Source organism: Lissotriton helveticus, chromosome 3_1 (genome assembly GCF_964261635.1).
Source record: "Lissotriton helveticus chromosome 3_1, aLisHel1.1, whole genome shotgun sequence".
In the NCBI taxonomy this organism is placed as follows: domain Eukaryota; kingdom Metazoa; phylum Chordata; class Amphibia; order Caudata; family Salamandridae; genus Lissotriton; species Lissotriton helveticus.
Window position 1 is genome coordinate 150,401,610 of NC_136061.1, and position 22,719 is coordinate 150,424,328.

At 44.3% G+C, this 22,719-nt stretch overlaps 1 protein-coding gene across 3 annotated transcripts in view; it reads right to left on the minus strand.

Annotated features, from left to right (window-relative positions):
* Window positions 1-7,669: 7,669 nt before the first annotated feature.
* Window positions 7,670-22,719, minus strand: part of BKGD (beta-keto-L-gulonate decarboxylase) — a 65,393-nt gene continuing 50,343 nt past the window's right edge. For 2 of the 3 annotated variants that reach the window (XM_078679413.1, XM_078679414.1), the window contains exons 7-9: window positions 20,088-20,237; window positions 17,204-17,317; window positions 7,670-8,297 (exon numbers count right to left, since the gene is read on the minus strand). In XM_078679413.1, coding sequence (XP_078535539.1) covers window positions 8,139-8,297; window positions 17,204-17,317; window positions 20,088-20,237 — 423 coding nt within the window. In that variant the 3' untranslated portion in view covers window positions 7,670-8,138. The remainder of the gene's footprint in view (window positions 8,298-17,203; window positions 17,318-20,087; window positions 20,238-22,719) is intronic. The other variant, XM_078679415.1, reaches the window with a different exon arrangement.

Consider the following 22,719-nt stretch of genomic DNA (forward strand, 5'->3'; position numbering starts at 1 on the left):
TCCCATCTTATCAACATCCTGAATTTTAAGAGATGAAATTTTATCTATAATGTAATTTCTAGAATGAATTTCCGTATACACCATTTACATTGATTGTGAGAAATGTTTGAAAGTAAATTGTGTTACTGCCTCTCTAGATATAAGGTACTTTACCATTATGTTTCTCTGCGCAGACAAAAACAAAAAAAAAAATTTAAATACTTGAACATAAAACTGTACGTCATAAATGGCCTATGTATCTGTACTTATCAGTAGGGTTTACAGTGTAGTCTATTTTACAAAAAAGAAATGAAGAAGGGACTAATGCACTTACCACTTTAAATGGACTGTTTGGACTGCGGGACTCTATGGTCCAGTCGAAGGCAACCGCCGAAACGCGTCGACCGTCCTTTTGTTTGCACAGATGGTGTTGAAAATAAATAATTCTTAAACTTAAAGGTGTTTTTGGTTCCTGTTCGTGCTGTGGTGTATCGGGACCGCCAGGCTGTAAAAACTGGGAAAGCCTGGCTGGTCCGTTCTTGGTTTTAAGATATATATATATATATATATACAGACGAATAAATGTCAGCTTGAAAGTCAGACGGAGTTGGGCTTTGTATGTCTTTTTCTGGTTAAGTCGAAACAACAGGATTCTCCGTTCCTGCTGCACAGAGCCCGCCCGCAGGGTCGGGGGTACCCGGTAAAATGGAGCCTTTCAAAAACATTAAATGAAAGGGGGCATGACCCGCTTTAACGACCGTACCAGCCTAAGGATTTCCATGGCCAGATGGTGAGCGGGAGTAAAGAAAGAGGTGACATCCTCTCTTTGGCAACTCTGCTTTTCAAGAAATTATTGAGCGCTGCAGCAGAAAATGCACTTGGCAATATTATTTTAACAGAATGCACCTTGCACACTGAAAAATGAACTTTCGTGACATTTGCATTGAAACACGCTATTAAGCAGAATTGAATTTTACATCTTGCCACGTTTGGATTGAATTATATATATTGGTGCACTCTGGGGCCTGTAGTTGGGAAGATGGGCCATGTGTCCACTGGGAGTTCATTATGCCACTCACCTGTGCACAAGGCGGGACAAACGCCGAAACGCGTAAGAAATCAATGAGTGGTTTTAAAAACTGCTGCGCAGACGAATAAATGTCATCTTGAAAGTCAGACGGAGTTGGACTTTGTATGTCTTTTTCTGGTTAAGTCCAAACAACAGGATTCTCCGTTCCTGCTGCACAGAGCCCGCCCTGCAGGGGTGGGGCCCCTCCGGTAAAATGGAGCATTTCAAAAACATATATATATATATATATATATATATATATATCCAACCTAAACGAGTCGCTTCGGATCCCTGCCGCTTCCAGTGGCGGGCCTCGGACGGGGTAGCGAATCCCAAATGTTCCAGCCAAAAACTCTCTTTGGTACGAAAGAAAGAAGTTCGGGCCACTTCAAGTTTGCAAAGCGTATTTATTTTACAAACGGCTTGTCTCGACGCGTTTCGCAGGTGAAACCTGCTTTCTCACGAGAACGAGCAAACTGAATGACGTGCATTATATAGTCACATGGTATTGGCGTCATACCAAAGGTAATAGACAACAGACTAGTTGGTTTACACACGGGCTGTGATCGGACATTGTACAATGTTTACACCAATGTTTGCTTATGCGGCATGACTGGTTAATACAGTTCATACAAATGGCATGTAATTCATCATGTCGGACAAATACTATGCTTTCATACGCAGGCTTCTGGACAATTATCAAAGCCCGAATGCTCGGGTATTCGAAAGTGGGACAGCCCCGTGGCTTATGATATTGGCAACAAAATTCAGGCATGCGTCATGCATTCTGTGGTAACGCCCATGTGGGCAAAAGCGCCATGATCAGCTGGTGGCCATCCATACGTTTCATATCATCACAGTGGGCACAAAATAAATGTTTCATGGCCAACACCGGTGGTTACCGCCAGAGTCAAAAGGTCTAAACAAGTGTTCCAGTCTTGCAATTTCATTCAAACGTGCAGTGACTCATAAGTGCCGAGCAGATTCCCATATTGTGTCACCAACAAGTTCTGTAAACATGAAAAAATAAATATAATCAGCTTGTGACTTAGGTGCAAAAACATAACATTTCAGTTTGTTAAAAACAGAGTTAAAAGACGACATGAGGACAGTATTAATCATCTAATGTCTACTTAAAGTGCTAACCTAGATGCACGGTAAGTTCCTCGTGTAAGTTGTGGCCACCTGGTTGTGTGGTCCTGTACTTTATTATCAGTCTGGATTCAAGTCTCCTCATTTCCTTAATTCTGTCTCCTCCTCTTTCCCTACTAGGAGCAGTTTCCAAGACACAAAATGAAAGTAAATTGGCGTTGCCTTTATGGTGTGTAGCAAAATGCCTAGCAATAGGGTATTGCTTGTCCCCATGGTTTATGGCCCGCATGTGCTCAAGGACTCTCTTTTTAGCAGGATGTTTGGTGCTGCCAATATAATATAATTGGCACGGACACCTGAGTGCATATATCACATGGTCAGTCAGACAAGTGACATGTTTCGTAATTTTGAATTTGTCTGTTTCTTTGGACAATTGGACTTCCTTAAGGTTTTTACTGTTGCGACAGGCCTTACATCTGCCACAAATGTAAAATCCTTGCACTGGGTTCCTCTGACTACTCTTGTCTGGTAACAGTGTTGGGCAGAGGAGATTTTTGAGGGAGTTAGGTCTTCTAAAGGTCACTTGCGGAAATTCTGAAATTTCAGGGGCTAAGTCCTTGTCGAGTTTAAGCACATTCCAGAACTTGCTCAATGATTTTCTCACTTCCCTAGATTGGGAATGAAAGTCTGTAATGAATCTACTTGTCATGTTAGACTCAGGTTCACACTCTTTCTCTTTGGGCTGCAAAAGACTTGACCTTTCTCTGTTATTCACTTTCTCTAGGGCTTTCGATATGCACTTAGAGTTGTGGCCTCTTTGTTTAAACTGTTCTGTCATAATGAGTGTTTCTTTGGTATAGTCTCCCTCATTAGAACAGTTACGTTTAGCTCTCAGAAATTCCCCCATTGGGATGGAGTTAATGAGATTGGCAGGGTGGCAGCTATGGGCATGTAGCAGGCTGTTGCCTGCCGTGTCCTTTCTAAATAAGATGGTTGTCAAAATATTGTTCTTAATTTCGACTTTTAAATCTAAAAAGTGGATGGTTATTGGGCTGATGTGATTGGTGAAAGAGAGGTTAAAGTCATTCTTGTTCAAGGTTTCAACAAAATCAATGGCTTCTTCTTGGCTTCCACTCCATATGACAAAAATATCGTCAATATAGCGGAGCCATCTAACCACATTGTTACGGTATGTTGGGGATAGGTAGACTGCCAGTTCCTCCCACCTGCCTAAGTAAAGGCCAGCGAAGCTCGGGGCAAAACAAGTGCCCATCGCGGTCCCCAACAGTTGGTGGTAGATATCGCCGTCGAAGAGAAAATAATTGTTGGTGAGGCATAGAAATGCCATCTCCAACAACATTTCAGTGTGTAGTAAGTAGGAAATAGAGCGGGATTTAAGAAAATGTCTGCATGCATCCAGTCCCAGTTGGTGCGGGATGCATGTGTACAGGCTACTGACATCAAGGGTCATGAGCTGCCAGGTTGGATTCCAAGTGATAATGCTAATCTTTTGCAGAAAGTCACTAGAATCTCTGAGGTACGAAGGCAACTGTTGTACCAGAGGCTGCAGGAAGAAATCTACATATCTTGAGGTATTCTCCCAGCAGCTTCCTCTGGAAGAGACAATCGGTCTCCCAGGGGGTTCGGTCATGCTTTTGTGCACTTTAGGCAATAAGTAGAGGGCGGGTATTTTAGGATATCTGTTGAGTAGAAAGTTAAATTCTTCCAGACTGATAAGGCCTCTCTCCCTCCAATCATTGAGTTGTTCTGAGTATACTGAGATGCTCATATTATAACTGGCTCTGTTGCTTTTCTCATACCTAGTGTCATCTCTAAGCTGGGACAGTCCTTCGTTAATGTACATACTACGCGGTAGCACCACCATGTTCCCCCCCTTGTCAGCCTTCTTTATTACAATACTCTTATCATTGCTGAGGGTCTTAATGGCTTTAAACTGTACATTTGTCAAATTACATTTCATAAAATTCCTGTGTTTAGACAGTTTGTCAAATTCTTTAACCATGGCTCTCTCAAATATATCAATTGGTTCATTCACAATCTGAGGAAGGAATACAGATTTAGGCCTAAAGCCACTGTGGTAATTAAGATCAATGCGTATATCATCATTGATTAACTTAAGTATGGGATTGTCAAGTGTGTTCAAGTCACCTCTCAGTTCATGGAGTAGATGTAGGGTCTCGACATCTCCTCCTGTGATACTGGAGGCTTCCTGAGCCGTTTCACAAGTCTCAATGTTTAGTTTGGTAGCATACCATTTTTTTTAATCGTAGTTTTCTAGTAAAATAGAAAAGGTCAATACGACTTTGGGTGAAGTCAAAAGATGAAGTGGGGCAAAAAGATAGCCCAAGAGACAGTACCTCTTTTCCTGCTGCGTTTAGTTCCCTTGTGGATAAATTGATGATGGTCTGGGCATCCATTATTTCCCTCGTTTCTGGCCCCTTGTTCTGGATCCCACTGGGCTTGCAATGTTGCTGAAGTTTGGAGAACTGGATTTTCCGGCGCCTTTCACGCCTTGACCTCGTTTCTTTGGACCTCCTGCGTTGGATTTGTTTTGCCCTGTTAGTCTCCCTTGGGCTACCATCGCAAATTCTAATAAAATTTTGTCTTTTGGGCTCATGAGCTCTGGATTAGGATTAGTCTGAGCACTGGTCCCCATCGTTGAAGCAGCTTTGTCTCTTGAGTCACCTACAGATGATGGGGTAATTTGCGCCTCACCCGTGGTTTGGGGTGTCGCTGGTCCAGGTAGTGTGGTTACGTTGCGCAGATGATCGTATCTCTTGGCAAACGTTAACACCTGGCCGCGCTCATAGTCGTTACGGTCTCTTGTAAATGTGCTTTCTTTTTTGGCGCGGATTTCTTTTTCTAATTTTTCAAGTTTGTCATCATATTTCGCCATTTCGCCATATCATTATCAAAGTCTTTTTCATTGTCATAAAGTGCTTTCAATTGACTTGTTACGGCTTTGATTTCCTCGGCCAGTTTTCTGCAGTGTTTGGTTGCATCTTTCACAAGAATTTTCAGCATTCTTATTGAGCAGCCATGGCTATTTTCGGCCCATTGCTCGACCATATCTGGGTCAGGGTCCGCGAATGTTGGTGTTGTCTTAATTCGCAGACCTCTAGGTACCCTATTTACTTCGATGTATTTTTGGAGGGTGGTAGATTCCCACCATTTGTTCTGTTCGGTAACAAGAAGTTTCCAGAGGGCATTCCATAGTGCTGGTTTACTAGGTGTGCTACTCGTCTGATTCACAGTCTCAGAGGAAGTTGCAGTTGTGGGAGATCCACGTTCGGCAATATATATATATACACACACACATATATACATATGCTAAAATATCTGCACAACTTCAGAAATTACAAAACAATACAAATCACTCATTCAAGGTGTACTGTTGGTGAAAGATTTGCAGAAATTGTCATAGGAGCCATTCTTGTACATGTTCAAACACACGTATGTCTGTGCAGCACATAGCATGCTATTCCCGCTGGCATTTTGTCTGCCCCAGGTGAAGCACAGGTGGAGCACAGGTGGGACATTTCCCAACTCTTGGCAAGCGCCCCTTCACTGCCCTCCTCTCATTGAGACTAACTTTTGAAGAATAAAATCATCATAACAATTCAAAAAGTTGCTTACGTAAGTACCACAGTTCTCATATTTGTTGGACTGTATTACTACATTACTAGATCATATGTACGGTTATGAGTGGGTCGATCACTGCAACGAGAGCTTTCCATTCTAATTGTTCATGTCATGGAATCCCAGAACAATTCACTATAACAGCGGCGCTAAACCTGTTTCTGTACAAACTCAGAATACAAGGAATTAAAAAACTTTCAGTAACACATGACAGGGTGGATTATTTTTTTTATTAAACAAAGAGATAGCACTTTCTTTAATCTTAATCATCAGAATGTCTCCCCAAGTTCACATTTTGTACACTATTCCTCTATAAAATTAGAATGTCTCTGATTAGCAGCTATGGTAGAGCACTTTGAGTAACATATCACCTTAATTTACTGCAATCGTTAGGTTTTATAACATAATTGGAATATACCTGCAGGTAGGCGCGAGTTGAATAAAATACATATCCAATTAATACTTTAACGCATTCTTTGCTTCAAAAACAAGTCAATCCAGCATGATAAAAATGTTTGGGAAGTCAAGGTGTCACACGCTTCAATAAACTGCTTTGTTTTTTAATTAAGACCACTATCTTGTATTTTAAGACAACCTTTAGACCTATCCTATATCTACTTAGGAACCTTGTCATGCCTTAGTAATCAGTGAAAAATCCTTGCATTGGTCCCAAAAGCTATTTGTCAGGCAATACTTATGGTAACAGAAAATGAAGAAGGCTGAGCACAGAACGTTTCAAGCCCTTCTAATCGACAGAGCTTGTCTTCTTCTCGGTCAACTGGAACCCACGGCATGTGCCTCTGAACACAAGGTAGGTAACTGTGTTCAAATCATGCAAGTTCCAGCATTCAAGAGCATGTGCTGTCCTCTGGATGTTCAAAAGGGATCACTTTCTCTAGGGTCTACTCTGGCAGTCGACTTTGGCTCAGGAGCCGAAGTTGTTGGCCACTACGAAGGGCGAGGGGCAATCATCATTCATACTTCGATCTGCGTCTTCTACTCTGGCACAGACAGTTTAGACAGGAGCTCAGAGCTCTAACTGGGACTGTCCATATGTCCCAGAGGAAGCAACCAGGACAATCTTGGGTGCACCAGCCTTTTAGAGGTCTTTCTAGACCTCCCAAAGATGTATTCCTTCCTCTCTCTCCCAGCTTTGGCTGGAGAGGCAGGTACAGGCCGGCAGGTGTGGCCCGACAGGTGAGTGTGCAGCTCCAGCATAAAACATCAGTGTGTAACTTTGGGACAGCGGAGAGGGCCTGGGTAGTCAACCCGTTAACATCTGGAACCATGGGGATGAATAACACCGCTGCACCCTGAATGCCTTTTCCAGGCTGCTGGCACAGAACTACTGCGGCATCAGGAGATGATTCTGCCATTGGGCGACAGCAGCTGCAAAAAGCATGCACACTTTCCGGTAGCGGAAGTGCGGAATCAGGAGGAGCCAGGAGCTTCCAAACAAATGTTTGACCTTCTTTTCTTCATCTCTTCAGAAACACACTACAGTGGTGCTTGGGAACAGAGGTTTCAACTGAGAGGGGAACTTCTTTTTCACTTAAAAAATCTAAAGCCCTCTGCTCACTATTTTGGGATGATGGTTAGATCTCAGGATCCCAGCAGAAGCTCGCCTCTAGGCTGTCCGGACATTTTGGCCCTAAGTAATTTGTGAAGAAGCCAGCACGGTCCCTCCAAAACTGAGGTGATTTATATATGAAGAGAAATAAATGACCCAAACAAACTGCACAACTGAAGGGAACTCACCCATGGTTTCCAAGATGAAAGAATTGTAATAACATATCCCGGGTCAAATTAGGATTTATACGAGGGCCTGAACACATCTATATTCAGCGACATTTCAAGATTCATAAGGCATTTTATTAGACCGATGATCTGTTTTATTTGTTTCATTCATGTGATTAATTATTGGTACAAAGAGTAAGAAATCTGCTTTAGAGGGAGTATATGCATGATGGACAGTAATTTACTTTTTTTTTCGTTATAGTTTCAGTGATTTTAGGGATTATTAGACATGCCAAATTACATTTTATTTCATGAGGTTTTTTGTGTCTTTAAATAGTCTCAAAGGACCAAGGGAGTATACCCTGCATTCAAAGGGTTTTGGGTGTTTATTACAAGATCATAATCCAGGCTTGTGGCATTTTTTAGCCATCATTGAAATGAGGAATATCTCAATGTATAGACTGCTATTTTGTAGCATCAGGTACGCCCGTAGGTAACTTTGCCATTCTAAAGTGATACAGCATATATTTTGCCTTTACCTTTTAAAGGGTTGTAGACTTATGGCGTGTGCAACCTTACAAAACCTACTGTTACTGTCCCATTAGTTACTAGTCTTTGGCCTGTCGATACGGAAGAGAATCTCAGCAGGATGGAAGTATCCCAGGTACTGTACGGTCTCTGGAGTGGTGTCGTCATGGTAGTGGCCTCCATCGCCATGGTGGCTATAGCAATGGGTGTGCTCCACCCGCAGGTCCAGCCCCTAGACAGAAAGCAAACTTTACTTTGAGAAAATGGACATTGAATGCAGGATGCACAGGATGACAACATAATATCTACAGTCTCAGAAACAGGCAAACAACGCATGTCTGGGACCATTGCCCTTCATTTACAACGCTCAGACGTCCCACATATATATTGGAAAATGGCTCCAGGCTCAGTCTCCTAACAATATTTTGCTGTTTCTCTAGATATGTTTTAGAATGGGTATATGTGTGCAACATTTGATAAAGCACTGTTGTCAAGCCAGGAGTGGACCAGGTACATGGTGTGATCCTAGACAAATCATTTTATTCACAATATGCTTCAGTTACTTACCTGTACGTTGGACAGCCACAAAAAATAACTAACGTTGTCACCTTAATTATACAATCTTAGACTTCAGAGCTACACCCCTGCATTGGAGCGACCTAGTTGCATGAGTGTACTAAACATTTTACAGTTTTCTTAGGATTGCTTAGTACTAAATCTTGCCCATGATATCCCATAACTCGATATAATTTCACATTTCAAGCCATTTCTGCGCATGAGAAATTTTAAAGAAGCAGAGCGCAATCACTTTTTATGCAAATCCATCTTTACTGTTTTGTTAAATTCTGTGGGAACAAAAAAAAGCATTTGCAATGCAATAGGTCTCGCATTTGCAAAAGTTTAAGCTATTGGCATTGTAAATTACAGTGCCTTATGTATCTGTTTTCATAATTAACACATAGATAAAAGGCATTGTCATTTACAATGGCAAGAGCTCTAATTCTTGTAAATGCGAGACCCGTTTCATTTAAATGAAGGGGCCACCATTGTCTCGGGCTGCTTGTAAAGTGAAAGCATGCATGGCGCGCTGAAGGCTGCAGGAAAGCATGTCGTGCCTGCAGTACAAGAAACTCATTTAAGAAAATAGTGCTTAAAGACTAAATAAGTTTAACTGCAACAAATGATGGACAGAATGCTGAATGATTCAAACATTCTCCCCCAGTCAAGAGATCTGGGTTAAATCCATTGTTCTTTTGCCCACTAATAAGACATACCGTGTAACAACGGAAGTAAAAGGGCCAGTCCTCATGGGAGGTTACAAATAAAGACAAGTTGGTACTAAGGAGGGACTAGGAAGCCTATAAACGAATCAGAAGCCAGCATTTACAAAAGATAATGACACAAGCCAATACAAAATATGGGCTCAAAAACAGCATGCCTCGCAGAGTACAGCATGCACTGCCCAGACTCGTCCTAAAAACAACAATACCACTGGCATTAATAAAAGAGATAATAACACACATTATTGATATTTGTTTGCACAGTTTTCTATGCTGAGGAGCAGGCTTGGGGTGGTCTTAGAGCCTCTTTACTATGAGGAGCTACAGCGTGGGCATCAGGGGAGTCTCCGAGGGGAAGAGAGGCTATGGAAGACCACAGAATGCAAACTACAGGTCCCACAATGCACTGGGAGATAGAATGCCTCTCTAGATAACCCGACAAAAAGAAGTCTTTGCTCTGGCATGTGGTTTAATATTTGTATGAGCCAGTCACTGCCTCCAAGAAGTCTGCGCAGAGGGTGGGTGTGAGGGAGGGCGATGCACCCCTCTGCCCCCCTCCGGCCTTTGCACCCCCAGCATGACCAGGACTCAGGGGTGCACAGAGCCAGGGCAGGTTATCACAGGGCGGGAAAAAGGATGACTGTGGAAGAGTGAGACTGGAGCAGTGTGTGGGAGGGAGGGCGCTCAGGGCCTGGGAACATTCTAGCTCCCAATCTGATAGCGCGCACTATTTCGACCCTAGAAGGAGAAAGGCTTAGTTGGCTCTGCTGGGATTGAAACGTGTGACCTGGAGGGTCAGAGGTTTACCTTACACTAAACTGGCACCTACCTCCCCCACCCATCACCAGGGGTGGAGTTAACTCTTACGGTGACTCTGTAGTCGGTAAACTTTTCCCCGTTCTGAACTGTGAGTGAGCCCTCCCAACTAGTGGCCGACTGTGAAGGAGCCGCTAGACCTGTACGTGATGCACCCAGGGATGTCTCCCCGCTGCACCAAGGTGAGTTCAGAATAGGAGACCTTTGGGGATCTGTTTGGATGCAGGAAGGCACGCGCTTGTGTCGAGAAACAGATGGGAGTGTTCAAGAGGTGAGCCCCCCCAAAGAAGCGAGGCACCTACTACCTTACACTAGGATGAGAAGATTTTGAAAGCCCAAAACCGGTACATTTCACAAATATATAAAGATAGGCGGAGATGGGGGAAGAGAGGAGAGCTGAAAGTTAAACACAGTCTCCGGCCCCTCTAACATATAAAACACTCACCCTGGAGCTGAGACCGAACTTGGGGTGCGGGGGTCTTCGTGATCCACCCAGGGCTGTCTCCCTGCTGCACCAAGGTGGGTTCAGAATAGGAGACTCTTGGGGTTCTGTTTGGATGCAGGAAGGCACGTGCTTGTGTCGAGAAACAGATGGGCGTGTTCAAAAGGGGAGCCCCCCCAAAGAAGCGAGGAACCTACAACCTTACACTAAGATGAGCAGATTTTGAAAGCCCAAAACTGGTACATTTCACAAATATATAAAGATAGTAGTAAAGAGAACGAATCACCGACAGCAGGTGAAAGGCGGAGCTGGGGAAAGAGAGGAGAGCTGAAAGTTAAAGCACAGTCTCCCGCCTCGCTAACATATAAAACACTCACCCTGGAGCCGAGACCGGACTCGGGGTGTGGGGGTGTTCTTCACTGGAAGCTCGGCCGCTTCTGTGGATGCTTCCAAGAGGGAAGTTCCTTTTATTGTGACCCCGTGAAACCCCCACCTTCCTTCCGACTGATGGATTTTGGTTTCGCTTTCGTTCTGACCATGCATTCCTATGCAGCGGTGGGAGCGTGTGAGCGCGCGTTGAGAGCGTGAGAGCCAGAGAGGAGACGCCATGCGCGTGGACATCGGCTGTCCGTGCGCGCACATTGTTTGTCTGCCTTCGCTAGCAAAACCGACAACAATAGTCTCGCCAAGGCGAAGCATCGCATGCGCTGCATTCGCTAGGCGCGACCTAAAAATGAAACAAGAGAAGCGTGAATTCCCAAAGGACAGACATTAATATTCAGATATAAAGGTCTGGTGAGGACCAATGGTTAGGTCTAGTGAAGGTGAGTAGGCTCTTCATGTACTTAGGCAGGCTTTTAACAGGGTGATGCAAATTCTCACGATATTCATACTCTGAATGTTAAATAAGCCACTTCTTCATGATAGGGAAGAGTCATTAACCGTTTAAACTCTATCTTCTTCTAAAAGGCAAAAATTGAAGGAAGGGCAGTGGAGATGGATAAAGTATAGCTGATGCTAGATATTCCTACCTTTGCATTAACCTATTTTTCTGTTACTGGGAATGTTTACCCAATTCCATACAACAGCGTCGTCGTAATGCTGTTGCACGATTCCAAATTGATGCACATTTCCAATTTGTGCTGACTTTCTTTGGGGTGAAACCTCGAAACTTCATTAAATGTAGTGAATACATTCAGGTCTCCATTACAAAAGAAGGAGTTTTCTGGAAAATATGAACATTGCTAGGACATCTTCGTGAAATGTGTAGTTTATATGTTACACATATTGACATTATATCACTGGTCCCTTTATTTTTCGTGAATAAAAGCTTTAATACATTATTACATTGGTATCAGGGTCCATTTTAAGTTTTGCTGTTACTGAAATCAAGTGGTGTCTAAATTATCTCTTTTCCCCCACAGGCAAGGGTCAAACGTAAACATTCTAATAGGGCCGGTTGACCATAATACAGGTATCCCCAGTCAGATCCAAATAGGAAATTGTACTTTACACAGCATATGTATTCCTTATAACTTTCAACACCTTTTTATCTAATTATTAAAGTCCAGTTTGTCACCACGATTTTGAAATGTTGCTGTCACTTTAATTTTGGGGTGGTTAATGTTTAAAGCTTTACTATGCCATGAACCAACTTTAGCCAAATACCCTTAAGTGTGCAATGCTGAAAAATACTTATCCGCTTGCATGACTAAGTGCACAAACACATTTTATTGGAATCAGCAGTGTAACACAACCAGTGAGCTGCTTATCCTTTTAAAATATGCAAAAGCTGAGCACATGCTCGACTCCTGCCTACTCATTCATTGGTGAATCTCAGGCGCAACAGTACTTTGCTTCGGACAAAAGTCCTCCAAAACCAGATATCTTCAGGGGTTGCGTGGCCTGAAAGTATGCGTATAACCTTAAAAATCCTTACTGTTGACTTCTGCATGAGTACACTCACTCCGTAAATGGAACAAATGGACATTGAACCTGAACTAGGTGCATACATTTTCCATATGCCTCATAATTGGCTGGATTGATTGCACACAAGTGTGACAAACAAATGCTGATTTCTCTAGCCCCAATCAGCCTTTTTGAACAAGGTTCAAGGTTTCTTGCTCCTGGTGTTGCAATCCAGTCATAAGGAGTGCTTTCTTAGGGTCTCCTGGCCTCTGTAGTTTTGGGATGGCTTTTTGGTCCTTTTTAAGTCGAGCCATTCTATATTGGAGCATGTACTTGAAGCCCCGCCCACTCTCCGCACATATTTGTCATTGGTTTGTGTCAATGTCCTTCGTAAAAGCTGTCTTCCGATTTGTTATTTGGCTTGTTTGTCCCTCCTTAGTACCGCCTTGTCTTCATTTGTAACCTCCCATGAGGACTGGCCCTTTTACTTTGGATGTTACATGGTACGTCTTCTTTAGTCTGTTAGCACTATTACCTTAAATGAGTTTCTTTTACTGTAGGAGGCTCAAGCATTTGGAATGCAATAGGTCTTGCATTTGCAAGAGTTTAAGCTATTGACATTGCAAATGACAATGCCTTTATGTTTTAAAAACCAAAACATACATAAAAGGTATTGTCATTTACAATGCCAATAGCTCAAACTCGAGTAAATGAGAGATCTATTGCATTGAAGATGCTTGGTTAGCCTGCTATTCCTTCCCTGAGGAAAAGCCTTATTGACCTGACCTCCTTTCCCTTAGCGTCTGGTAATCTCTTGACCTGGGGTCGCTCAGCAACAGCACTCTGGGACCTTCAAGGCAACACTGGCTGCACTCTCCAGGTGCATCTTGATCTCCTTCCTGGGATCTAAGTGTTTTGTAGGAGTCAGTTGTACTCTTCTCCATGGCATTCACCCCCCTCTCCAGCTCTTCTAGTAAATTAACCCTCTTCTTTCCCATAGAGGAAGACGAACATGCCTTGAGTCCTCTCGCTGCAGCGGGTCATAAGCCAGCTGGTTAGTCCTTCTACTTGATCTGTAGTTTTCTCTTCTCTCAAAGTCTCTGCCTCTGAGCAAGGGTTACAAGTGGAGGTGGAGAGCTTTAGAAGGTGGACATCCTTGTCCAGTCCAGTAATGCCACATCACCCCTCTATCCTTGACACGCCTTGGGAGCAGCCACAGGCTGGCCCACCCACCTGCATAGAATTCTGGAATTGCAGAGGATGGCATATTTATGGTGTCTTCTACAAGCTCTCGCTCTACCTGAGCTTCGACCCTAACGGATTGTTTCCTTCTAAGACTTTAAGGGGGCCACCTGGTGTGTCTGGTGACAGTATACTGCCTGTTTCTCCTTTCTCTCAAACAGGAGGACATGCCCAGTGAGTGAGTCAGTGAGTGCCAGCTTATCACCCTATGCAGATGTCTTACCCACACTCATCCTCCACCAAGACACACTAATGCCTCCCTAATAAACCTATGGTCCAGGGGAGGTTTGACTTGCCAGCAGGTCAGAAGGGTACTTAACATGGCCCAAAAGTTCAAAACCTGAATCTTCATAGGGCTGGCTCAGGGAAATATTGCAAAAATCAAAACGCATGGAGGAGTGTGAATATGGCCAAATTAACATTTTATTTCACCTGAGGGCATTTTCATAGGGAAGGTAATGTTAATAATTTTTTTATTTCGAATTAGATCTTGTGTGGTTTTAACCCACTGTGTAAAAACAAAAGCTTACACTTTAGTAAAAAAGAAATGGGATATTTAAGTGGGATACACCTGCAACAGATTATCTTTGCACAGATACCAAGCTCAGATGGTTTCCCCGCTCAGTCTGCACATGAGTGCACACACGTGTTCTCACCTAATCAGTGCACAGTTATTTACTCCAGCTGCGCAAGAGGGGGCCTTATTTTAAAAGGTGTACTGTTAGATCTGGGGGTCTCTAGTTGGCACAGGTAGGTACCACTGTCCAAATAGGGACCCTTGCCTCTAGTCAGGGCAAGGAGATAACCCTCTGAGATAACCCCTGCTCACCCTCTAGGTAGCTTGGCACGAGCAGTCTAGGCTAACCAGAGGCAATGCGTAAAGTATTTGTACCAACACTCACAGTAACACAGTGAAAACACCACAAACTGACTCCACAACAGTTTAGAAAAATAAAGGTATTTTAATCTAAACTACACAAGACCAAAACGACAAAAATCCAACATACACAGTTCAAGAATATGGTTTCAAAAAGAGTTCTTATGGTTGCGTTAAAATTCTTTACGTTGCGATAGAATTCTCTACTGATGCGTGAAAAGTTCACAGTTGAGTCACGTTTACTCACAGTACCTTTTAGTTGCAACAAAGTTCCAAAAGCAGAAGCTGGTGGGGTGGAAAACAAGCGATGCGTTGCTCCTGAGACCCTGGGGAGGCGATGCGACAGCCCCGCTGCAGCAGCGGGCGTGTTTCGACGAATCCGGTCTGTATGGGGAGGAAGGCCACTTGTATGGATTCCGGTGCGTAGGTTCCATAGAAAGTTTGTTCTCGCAAAGGCACGATGCGACGATCTCGTAGGAGCTACGACAATCTCCGGGGCGACGATGCACGGTCCAGCGGTGATCCTCTCTCTCGCAGCTCCTCGATGCGATGGTTCTGCGACGATGCTCGCAGCGACGTGATGCGGTCCGCAAGCAAGCGGTGCGGCGATTTCACCCAGCGACGACAGGCTCTGCGACGACACTCGCAGCGATGTTCGATTTTCCCGCACCGGTCTGGTGCGTCCCGCAAACGAAGGATGCGACGTCGCTGCGACGATCTCGTCCTCCATAGCGGCGGGAAACTTCTCGCACTGTCGGGGATGCGCTCCGCAAGCGAGCGATGCAACACTTTTCAGTTTCAAAAGTCTCTCAAGCTTAGTTTCAAATCACCAATGCAAAACTCTAATTCTGCTTCTGCCTCCTTACTGGGTGCCTTCCCATGCAAAGACATGATGTATTAGAAGAGTTACTCAAAAATAGAAAAATCAAAACCAAAAACCAGTAGTATGCGGTGGCGTAGTGGTCTGCACTCACTAGTGATGTACACCAATTACTGTGGGTCAAGTACAAATACAAGTTCAAATCCCACCGCTTCCACCAATGTTAGATCTGGGGGTCTCTAGTTGGCAGAGGTAGGTACCACTATCCAAATATGGACCCTTGCTTCTAGTCAGGGCAAGGAGATAACCCTCTGAGATAACCCCTGCTCACCCTCTAGGTAGCTTGGCACGAGCAGTCTAGGCTAACCAGAGGCAATGTGTAAAGTATTTGTACCAACACTCACAGTAACACAGTGAAAACACCACAAACTGACTCCACAACAGTTTAGAAAAATAAAGGTATTTTAATCTAAACTACACAAGACCAAAACGACAAAAATCCAACATAATTTAATTTAATTGTGGGTTTCTAAAGCGCTACAATCGACTCCCGAAGGAGTATCTCTGCGCTGTAGACCGCTGGGGAACCTGTCCTGGCTTTCCCTGTGAGATGGTCCCTACTGGGTATCTCCAAGGTGAAACCAGGCATCCCCGGCGTATGTGGGGGGCCGTTGTGGAGATGAGGCAAGCTAATGCCCAGAGTTGCAGAGTGTGATCCCTGTTTGGAGTAGGCACCAAGGAGAGAATTATCGAGTCCGCTGACCCTGGTCCACGACCCTGCCGCGTCAGGGATAGAACCCTGGTCCCGGACCGTCCTCTGCTTCTGGGTCTGCCGCCTCTAACCAGTGAGCCACACCACACCACTTACACAGTTCAACCACGCCAAAGATGCCAGGTCTAACATGTACACTGGTGGGTACCACTCAAAACGATGTTAACGGAAGCGTACAGCGACTGAGACTTCATTTTGGCATCTTACACATTGCCGAGATCTAGCAATCATCTGATACAAAAATCGAAAAACCTCTGGGTTTAAGCAGGTCAGAACCCACTTGTTCACACATCGGACATAGGTGAAATGTTTATTTGGGGGCTGGAATAGTAGTGTGTCCAAATCTGAGATGTGCGAGTAAAATCCTATGAACCTCATTTAATTTGTGTGCAAGCTCTCCATTTGCCAAAATCCAAACGATTCCATGCAGATTAATCCAAGGAAATATTCTGGCTGGATTGCCGCTAACTACACGTTTAGTAAATACTCCCAAATGACCACATCTTGGTTGTTTATTCCAGCGGATTGGTTTCATATACCAGACAATAGTGTAACCTTCCCTTTGCAATCAACAAGGGGAATACATCTGGTTAGTGTGCCTACAAAAGTGGTGATGGGTTTGACTTAATTTGTTACACCAATTTGGCACACCAATTTTTTTTAACAAAAAAAATTCACTTCATATTGCTAGAAATTATGGGTACACATATTTAATGAAGCGAGTCTGATTAAATCGATTACGTCTTAAAAGCTCCACAATGTGGAATGTTCTGTGGGTGTACTAGGAGTTTCTCCCACAGCTGGGTCTCTTTTGTTTAGCTTTTTTGATTCAAACAATGTTTAATATGCAAACGATTAAAACATATACCACTGTACAATAAAAGTTACCACAATATGAAAAATGCTGATGCATTTTCTATCACATAAAAGCCTTCTAATGGTTACAGATGCACAATGTACAGTTGCCCAAAACATACTCACCGGATCGCGAGATACAAACACCGACTGGCAGATCAACGGGGCCCTCATTTCATAAAACTTTAACCAACGATCAACAGCCTCATCTGATTCGAAACAAGGCGGGAACTCAGGGGGCTGAAAAAAATATATATTGTTAAAACATTAACATTTTAAACATTAAAAATAGAAGTAGATAGTAGGACAGGGGAACAAATATACAGGAGCTGGTGAAGTCTACCGAAATATCAAAATATTTAGGAAAAGATGCTGTGAGAAACACAACCTGGACCACCTGTAGTGATTTTAAATAATAATATATGAAATGTGTGGCTCTGATGGAGACCATGTAGTGACAGAAACATGTAGAATGACTGAATGAGGGAGCAATGGTTTTGATGTTCAATGTATAACATTCTATAAATTTCGTAACTGCATGGCAGAAATAATGCCAGATACTACAATTAAAGAATTGTGATGCTTTGTTGAAACTATTGAGCACTCCCTTGATTGCCTATTATTTATTTTAAAATACATCTTTATAATAGAAAAAACTAATAAAATGCTCTAAATAAATAGAAGATTGAATATTTTGGTACATTCCAGACACAATGTAACTTATTCGATTTGAAGCTTTTCAGTCTGTGACTTTAGACTTAAACAACTGCAAGAATGATACGGCCACATGCATCATTGTTGCCGTTTGCGATTTCTTAATTGCGAAAATTAAGGAATCGCAATTAAGAAATCGCAAACGGCTATGCATCAAGAAATCGCAATTTTTTTGGCGATTTCTTACATTTCCTTAATTGCGATTCACAATTTGCGAATCGCAATTAAGGAATCCCTTCCCATTGATTCCTATGGGCCTAGAGCCCCATAGGAATGAATGGGAAGCCATTCTCATTTTGCGATTCGCAATTAAGGAATCGCCAAATGAGAATGCTATTTCAAGGGTGCAGGGGGGTCCAAAGGACCCCCCCTGCACCCCTGAATGTTAACTTTAAGAACATTTTTCACACACACATGCCCCAAGGGCACGTGTGTGTGTAAAATGAAACTTTGAAAAATGCACTTTTGTGCATTTTTCAAAGTTTTCGCAAATTACAATGAAGGTGAACTTCATGGTAATTTACCTCTCCCTATTTGCGAATTCGCAATTTCTAAAGTGTTATGCATTGCATTTAAGAAATCGCAAATTGCAATTTCTTAAATGCAATCGCAATTTAAGAAATTGCGACATAATTGCGATTCCTTAAATTGCGAAAAAATAAAAAAGCATGATGCATCCCAAAAAAGGAAATTGCATTCGCAAATGGCCGAATTTTGCGTTTCGCACCGTTTGCGAATGAAATTTACCTTGATGCATGTGCCCGTTAATGTTAATGGTTTCTAAACACTAAGGTGACTCAGCTTGAATTTGTCCCATCTAAAGAGAGTATAAGTTTACCTTACTCTGGGAATAGAGTGTTTAGGATTATAAGTGAATTCAGTTTTTGTTGTCTCTCTCTGGTCTCTGGTGCTATGCTGCGTACTTTAATTCAGGTACATGTACACCATCACTTACAAAACCATCACACACAGTTTAGCAGATGCGGAAAATAGGTGACTTCTTGTTTACGTAAAAGGTGGAATAATCAGAATCTGACAGAGCCTAATGACTTGTATCCCATAGAGTGGACTACTCTTGCCCAAGGTCGTGCATCTTTCAAGCTGAGTGGACAAGGCTTACAGTGGGTAGCGTTTCACTTGTCATCGACAACTAGAAGGTGGATATTATAAGTGGACTGCAACTGGGAAATGGGATAATTTTTTCCTAGTCTTTCGTTTGTTTGTCTGAATAACCATTAGCATTCAAAATGTCTATCGATTTGCACTACATAGAGAACCGAGATGAAAGTTCACCATGCATGAATTTACCCACTTGACCCCATCTTTGTCCTTGAACTATGAAGCTGACTAAGTAGGGAGATTAGCAGGTTCAGGTGGCTCCTTTATACATGGGTCTTTGGAGCCCTTAATGTCCAGGGCTCATAACACCTGCAGATTGTGCGGGAGTGACCGTAAGAGACAATTTTCTGCCAGCTCAAGGAATTTACGCCAAGTAATGTACTAATTAGAAATCATCTAATAGTGGTATTAATTCGCAACTGAAGGCCTGAGTTAGAACTTGGCGGACGGGTTACTCCGTCACACCCGTGAAGGATATCCTATCCAAGGAAATATAATCCCTTTATATCCTATAGGATTTATTTTCTGGCGGACGGGATATCCATCACAGTGATGACAGAGTAACCCGTCTGCAAAGATCTAAGTCAGGCCCTAAGTTGGTAATCAAGTTAACATTGCTGTGTGTTCACTAGAAGAAACTGAAAACAAGGGATTAAATGTGTGCAGTGAATGAGTAGACGCACTAATATAGCCCCTAGTTTGCTGTGATACATGGATGAAAAAGCATAAATGCTGGGAGAACCTCAAATGCAAAAGTTAAAATTCTCTCATAGGCTACCTCCTCACCCCCAATCCATACTTGACCAAAACAGGGTCTAAAAATGCAGGTACCATCACTGAAGGCCACTGAGAGCAGTTTGCTGTGTTCAGAGATTCCTTAGAGGTTAGCCATGGCTAAAGTGTTGAGTTTAATGTGGGCTGGGTGGGTGTTGACATGTTATTTAATGCAGTTTTCGAATTGTATGGTGGTACCTGCCAGTGATCCACATTCCTTCAAAGCTAGAGTGTACTGTGTATAATCATATGTTAGCACTTAGCGACTGATACCATAGACACTGGTTTCCCTGTTTAAGCAATTTCTTGTAGTTATAATTTTTGCTTGCTCTAAAATACAATTCATGCTAAACTCAGCTAACCCAAGTTATATGCACCACATACTGCTTTACTTGAAATTCACCATGACATGGAGCTTTGCTTTTCCCTCTTTGATCACAAAGGTGCCTCCAATTCCCACTGTTTTGTCTCCATAGTGCTGTTCCAAAGAAGTTCTCATACAGCTCACAAAGTTATCCTCTCCGGTTCTTTTGTTGGCTTTTACTTCAATGACCTGTGGAATAGAACACAACCTTTTTTCACATAACTGAAAGCTGTCTTGCAATGAAACAGTGACTTCCCACCATATAACTTAAAAAAAAAACCTAGAGCTGTGAAATCTAGGTTTACTTTATCAGTACAATTACGGAACTAAAAGAGCCATCTGCTGAATGATGTCATAGTAGGTCTCAAAACCCAAGCAGACATCATTAAACAAAGAACATTATGGAATGCCTATTCCGGGTGATTGCTGACAACACAGAACTGGTAATTTGGAATATTTTTGATGTTGGTGATGTTTGCTTTAAAGTGCTGCAAGGGGGGGGAGCCAAGCTGGCGACCAAGATGGCCGCGTAGGCTCCCGGCTCTGCAGACCTCCTCATCCTGCTACAAGATCCTGCCAGTTATCCTGTGCCTATGCGACTCTCCCGGGTATATGAAACGAAATAACGCTACACCGAGTGACCCCGAAAGTTCCACCTGCTTCAAGAACGGAGAAACGTCGTCTTGAAGTTTGCGGCCTACATGAGCATTGAAGCCGGGGCCTCGAGTAGGAGTGCAGCCGGCTTCTAGTTGAACAACATCGGCCATAAGAGTTCGGGGGGAGCCGGTCCACCGGAATGGAAGCATATTTTGTCCGATCTTAACATCTAATATCCGTATGGATTAGCGCCGAAATGGGGCAACTCAAAGACACTGCGGATGCGAGCTGAATAATTAGTTGTCGAAGCCCGGAATATAAATGGCTTGCTGCCGTCTAAACTGCGACCCGATGGTTCAGGGCATATCCTGAAGACAGCTCCGCAATATCCTTGCATGCAGAGGGGTTGGAACGTGAGTCTTTGCTTCTAATTCTACTTGTCTATCCCGCCGAGCCGACCCGGCAGCAAGAAAGCCCCATGGTTTAACGACGAACTCAAGAGGTCCAAGAAGAACTGCAGAGCACTCGAGAAAACCTGGCGCAGAGACCCAACACCGGACAACATGACTGCCCTCAAGCTCACCACCCGAAAACACCACCAACTGATCCACGCCACCAAGAAAACCGCATTCAAGGAACGACTGGACAACAACGCACACAATAGCAAGGAGCTCTTCAACATTGTTAAAGAGCTCTCCAACCGCAACGCCGGAAACAACGACATCACCCCTTCGCAAGACCTCTGCAACTCCCTCGCCTCCTACTTCCACAACAAGATCGCGGACATACACAACAGCTTCTGCACTCAACCGACGCACGCCACGATCGAACCACCACCCCCAACCACCACCCTCCACGCCTGGACCCCGATCAGCACCGAAGAGACCGTCCGCACGATGAACTCCATCCACTCCGGATCTCCGACCGACCCCTGCCCTCACCACGTCTTCAACAAGGCCGACGCTGTCATCGCACCCCACCTACGGGACATCATCAACACCTCCTTCGACACCGCCACCTTCCCGGAGAGCTGGAAGCACGCCTAACTCAGCGCTCTACTAAAGAAGCCATCAGCCGACCCCACCGACCTCAAGAATTACCGCCCCATCTAGCTGCTCCCGTTTCCAGCTAAAGTCATCGAGAAGACCGTCAACAAGCAGCTGGCCGCCTTCCTCGTGACGAACGGATCCCTCGACTCCTCGCAGTCTGGCTTCCGGGCCAACCACAGCACCGAGACCGCCCTGATCGCAGTGACCGATGACATCCGAGCCCTGCTTGACAACGGAGAAACAGCGGCCCTCATCCTCCTAGACCTCTCCGCGGCCTTCGACACTGTCTGCCACGGCACCCTAGTGCAGCGCCTCAGCAACGTCGGAATCCAGGAGAAGGCACTGGAGTGGATCATCTCCTTCCTCGCCGGAAGGACACAGAGAGTCCGCCTCCCCCCGTTCAGATCAGAAGCCACCGAAGTCATCTGCGGCGTCCCTCAAGGCTCCTCGCTCAGCCCAACCCTCTTCAACGTCTACATGAGCCCCCTCGCAGCCATCGCACGCCAGCACAACCTCAACATCATCTCCTACGCCGACGACACCCAGCTGATCCTCTCCCTCACCAACGACCCCGCCACCGCCAGAGCCAACCTTCACAAAGGGATGAAAGAGGTAGCCGAATGGATGAAGAACAGCCGCCTGAAACTGAACTCGGACAAGACGGAAGTCCTCATCCTGGGATCTTCACCCTCCGCCTGGGACGACTCCTGGTGGCCCTCCGCCCTAGGCAACGCACCCAAACCAACAGACCACGCACGCAACCTGGGCTTCATCCTGGACTCCTCCCTCTCCATGACCAGACAAGTCAACGCCGTCTCCTCATCGTGCTTCAACATCCTGCGTATGCTACGTAAGATCTTCCGGTGGATCCCCACCGAGACAAGGAAGACGGTCACCCAGGCCCTCGTCACCAGCCGTCTGGACTACGGCAACGCCCTCTACGCCGGAACCACCGCCAAACTCCAGAAGAGACTCCAGCGGATCCAGAACGCCTCAGCCCGTCTCATCCTGGACATCCCCCGTCG